At 56.5% G+C, this 3,906-nt stretch overlaps 1 protein-coding gene across 1 annotated transcript; it reads left to right on the top strand.

Annotated features, from left to right (window-relative positions):
• Positions 1-615: 615 nt before the first annotated feature.
• On the top strand, positions 616-3,596 carry RD3 (RD3 regulator of GUCY2D). Its single transcript, XM_049634202.1, has 2 exons — positions 616-949; positions 2,766-3,596. Exons 1-2 carry the CDS (start codon positions 654-656, stop codon positions 3,061-3,063), a joined length of 594 nt encoding a protein of 197 aa, XP_049490159.1. The 5' UTR covers positions 616-653; the 3' UTR covers positions 3,064-3,596.
• The last annotated feature ends 310 nt before the right edge of the window (positions 3,597-3,906 follow it).

The following is a 3,906-nucleotide window of genomic DNA, read 5'->3' on the forward strand; positions in this document are numbered from 1 at the left end:
GTTTACCTCTTTCTATTGATATCTGCTGGAAAGCAGGGTCCCCGACATGCTTTCTTGCTTGTGTTCCTCCCACAGGTGTGCACACAGTACCTGATTAAGGCTTTTGAATAAATGAATGGTAAGTTGTGTCTTTTGCAGGGTGATGTCAACCCCATACAGTTCCAAGCTTCCTTCAGCAACAGGTTGGGGCATTAAGAAACTCAGGGTGTTTTCCTGTCAGGTTAACATAAGATGTAAGTGTGTATTTTTCCCCCTTAAATCATAGGGATAAGACTGTGCTCAGCCATACACAGTATATTTCCTTCTTTGTTTGGAATTAGCAGAGATTCAGGAGGGCAGTGTCTCTGGGCTCAGCCATCTGCATGCATTAGGGATCGTTATAACCTGAGACTACTTGTACGTGGTGTGCAGAGAGCCCCGAGTTTATTCACAACTGCTTCTCACGACAGCCCGATCTTGTCTTACAGAATTAGAAATGATTGCTCAGAGAGGTTAAGCAACTTCCTTGAGGCCACCCAGCTGTGAGGGCGGAGCAGGTCTTCTCTCGCTGGGGTCCCAGCTGTCCTCCCTCCCCCTTGTTCTCCCACCTTAACTGACAAAGGGGTCCAAGGAAGACGCACTCCTGCCCTGTCTCGGCAGGGCCTGGGGGGGCCATGTCCCTCATCCCATGGCTTCGGTGGAATGAAGGCCCCCCGCGGCCGTCATCCCGGAGGCCGGCTGAGATGGTGCTGGACACGCTCATGATGGAGCTGGCGGGGCAGATGCGAGAGGCGGAGAGGCAGCAATGGGAGCGCAGCAATGCGGTCAGGAAGATCTGCACCGGGGTGGACTACAGCTGGCTGGCCAGCACACCCCGGCCCACCTACGACCTCAGCCCTGGCGAGCGGCTGCAGCTGGAGGACGTCTGTGCCAAGATCCACCCGTCCTACTGCGGGCCCGCCATCCTCAGGTAACCCCTGCCGCTGGCACCGGGCCCAGCCATTGCACTGTGGGCTCCAGGGGTGTGGCTGCCGTGGCGGTGGCCTGAGGCCACTGGACCGGGAGCCAGGGCACCCAGATGACCCAGTTACCTGTTAAGAGGAGCAAGGCAGGAGGCCAACCCTGAAAGATCCCAGCCCAGAGCTGGGGGTTCAGAAGGAGGCAGGAGGCAGCTCCCGGAGGCACAGGAGTTTTGACGGGAGAGAACCCCGGGCCTTGGAGCTTTCTGTTCTCCCCGCCTGGCTTACATTTCCCCTGGATTTTAACGTAGCCGGCTCTTCCTCCTTCATCAGTTCATCTTCTTTGTTACCTTCTTAGAAAGGCTTTCCAGGTAATCTCTCCAAAATTGAGTTTTCAATTATCCTATTTCAAGCCAGCTTTCATATTAGCTTGCCTAAGGGGGCTGTGCACGCACGCGTGAGTGCATGTATGCGTGGGCTTGCTTGTGTTGTGCGTGTGCGTGTGTGTGCATGCGTGTGTGTACAGTGTCCGGAGGCCTGGGGCACTGAACATTTAGAGATTTAGAGCGTGGGTACCACAATGCTCATGAATATAAATGTAACCTTGCTAAAGCTTGGACCCACATGGCCTGGTCCTAGTTGGATTCATGTGATGTGGAAGAAGTGTGGTCCCAACAACCAACAATAATTTCCAAAGTCACTCAAGTTCTTTAGCTGCACTCGTAAAGGAATACAGATCCACAGGAAAGCATCTGAACACCCCACTTAGTCTCCCCACATCTTTAGTCCCCCGTCTCTTTAACCAACACAAGCATCTATTGTACACCTTTTTTTTCTTGAAAATTCTCCTTAAAACTCCTTCTTCTTCCGTCCTAGCTACACTCCTTTGGATTTTGTAGTCTTTTCCACCCCTGGCCCCCTTTCTTCCTCCAGGATGAGAATTCTTACCCTCTCCCCTTTCTCTTGTTCTGTACCAAGGAACCCCCCCTCCCCCGCCCCTGCCAAATGTACCTACTTCCAGAAGCACCTGAGGAAAGGGGTGGGGTGAGTCGTGGCTGGGGCGGGGGGGAGTGGGGGTTGCTGACAGAATTCAGGCTGGTAAACCAAGCCTCTTAAGTGAGGAGGAGGCTGGGGATACACATGTGTTCATGATTGTCCGCTCACATTTCCTGTCTCACTGCTGAAAAGTTTGAGAAGTCCTGATTCTCAAGGTGGTGGAGGAAACCAGATGTTAAATGGACTCGCTAATAACTGTTATTCATTTTGAGCTCTAAGCAAAGACATTTGAGGCAGAGGAAAACCTCACCCAGTGGGTAGCGTGGAGCTATGGAAGGAGTATCGCAGGCCGGTGCCATCATCAGATACACATTTGGGAGAGATCCCTCTGGCCAGGGGGCAGAGAAGGGTGGGAGAGGTTAGCCAGAAAGCCTCACATTGGTAAGGCCGGGCCATGCTAACACGAAGTGGGCTACCCTTACTACTCTGGCACCGAGAACCTGAGGTTAATGTCAGGATCTTCACCTATGGTAGCTCTTTAAACCCCACAGAAGGGTTTATGACCCCAGTTTACAGATGAGGAAGCTGAGGCCCACAGAAGCCAAAAATAGCCGAGCGGGGAGCTGCACTCAGGATAGGCTGGAGCAGTGGGGGGGGGGGGGGGGGGGGTGGGGTGGTTTCTGATTGACGTCAGAAGCGGGGAAGTGGCTGAACCGGGAACTGGCCCCTGGGCGTGCACGGGAAGCCCCCGGGGTTAGACAACCCCCCCCCCCAACCTGCCACGGGCCACGTCTCGTGACTCACGCACAGCCCTGTCCGCTCTGCCCGCAGGTTCCGGCAGCTGCTGGCCGAGCAGGAGCCCGAGGTGCGGGAGGTGTCCCAGCTCTTCCGCTCGGTGCTGCAGGAGGTCCTGGACAGAATGAAGCAGGAGGAGGAGGCCCGCAAGCTGACGCGCCAGTGGAGCCTGCGGCCCCGCGGCAACCTGGCGCTGGCCACCTTCAAGACCCGCGCGCGCATCTCTCCCTTCACCAGCGACATCCGGACCATCTCGGAGGACGTGGAGCGGGACACGCCGCCGCCGCTCCGGACCTGGAGCCTGCCCGAGTTCCGGGCGCCCAAAGAGGACTGACCCGTGCCCTACCCTGCCCGGGAGCCGAGAACACCTGCGGGAGGGCATGATAGGCCGGTGACCGGGTCCGAGTCCTGGAGCCTCCCCACCTGCCCTCGACAAGGGGCCCAAGAGGTGGCCCCGTCCCAAGACAGCCCTGTAAGATGCAGCAACCCTCTGGCCCACACTCTGCCACCAGCCACACGGCTCAGGGTCAGGGCTTGGAGCCGCAGCGGGTCCCCCTCCCTCCCTGGCGAAAGTGGAAAGTCGGCTGCAGCGTCCCCTTCCCTGCCTCGCAGAGATTCAGGGTTTTGGCAGACAGACCCCGGCCCCATCTGTCCGGAAGGGGAAGAGTTACCCTTTTTGCCAAGACCTGGGTTCACACCCCCAATTCAAGGATGTCCTACTCACCCCCTCACCCTGGGTAATGTGGGACTTGTTGGGTGATGTCCATTCTTTGCTGTGACTGGCTGGTCTCTCCGCTGCAGATAGGTCACAGCCCCATGGTCAGGCAGAGCTGAAAGGGACCACAAAGGCCAATAGGTCCACTGTCCTCAGCTAGTGAAATGCATAAACTGAGGCTCAGAGAGGGCCTCATTCTTACACCTTAAACTGCAGCCAGTGAGGTTGTTCCTGTAGGCATAGTCTCTGCCCCTGAGTCCTTGAGTGCTGGGCTATGATGGGACAGACCCAAGGGCCATGTCTCCACCTCCCTGTGGTCTGACACATCTCTTACCTTGGAATTGGCATGAGGGTCTAAGGTGGCCGGGATCAGAAGTAGGCTACCCTTGCCCCACCCCAGAGTGTCATCATGTAGGATGTAGCCAACACCTGGCAGCTCCTTCCGGAGGTAGAGCTTCAAGG

Source organism: Panthera uncia, chromosome F1 (assembly GCF_023721935.1).
Source record: "Panthera uncia isolate 11264 chromosome F1, Puncia_PCG_1.0, whole genome shotgun sequence".
Lineage (NCBI taxonomy): Eukaryota > Metazoa > Chordata > Mammalia > Carnivora > Felidae > Panthera > Panthera uncia.

Excerpts from the sequence above, each read along its gene's own strand:
- RD3 (XM_049634202.1), top strand. The coding sequence starts at position 654 with ATGTCCCTCATCCCATGGCTTCGGTGGAATGAAGGCCCCCCGCGGCCG. Across the intron at positions 950-2,765 it reads TGCGGGCCCGCCATCCTCAG|GTTCCGGCAGCTGCTGGCCG; the intron begins GTAACCCCTGCC and ends CTCTGCCCGCAG.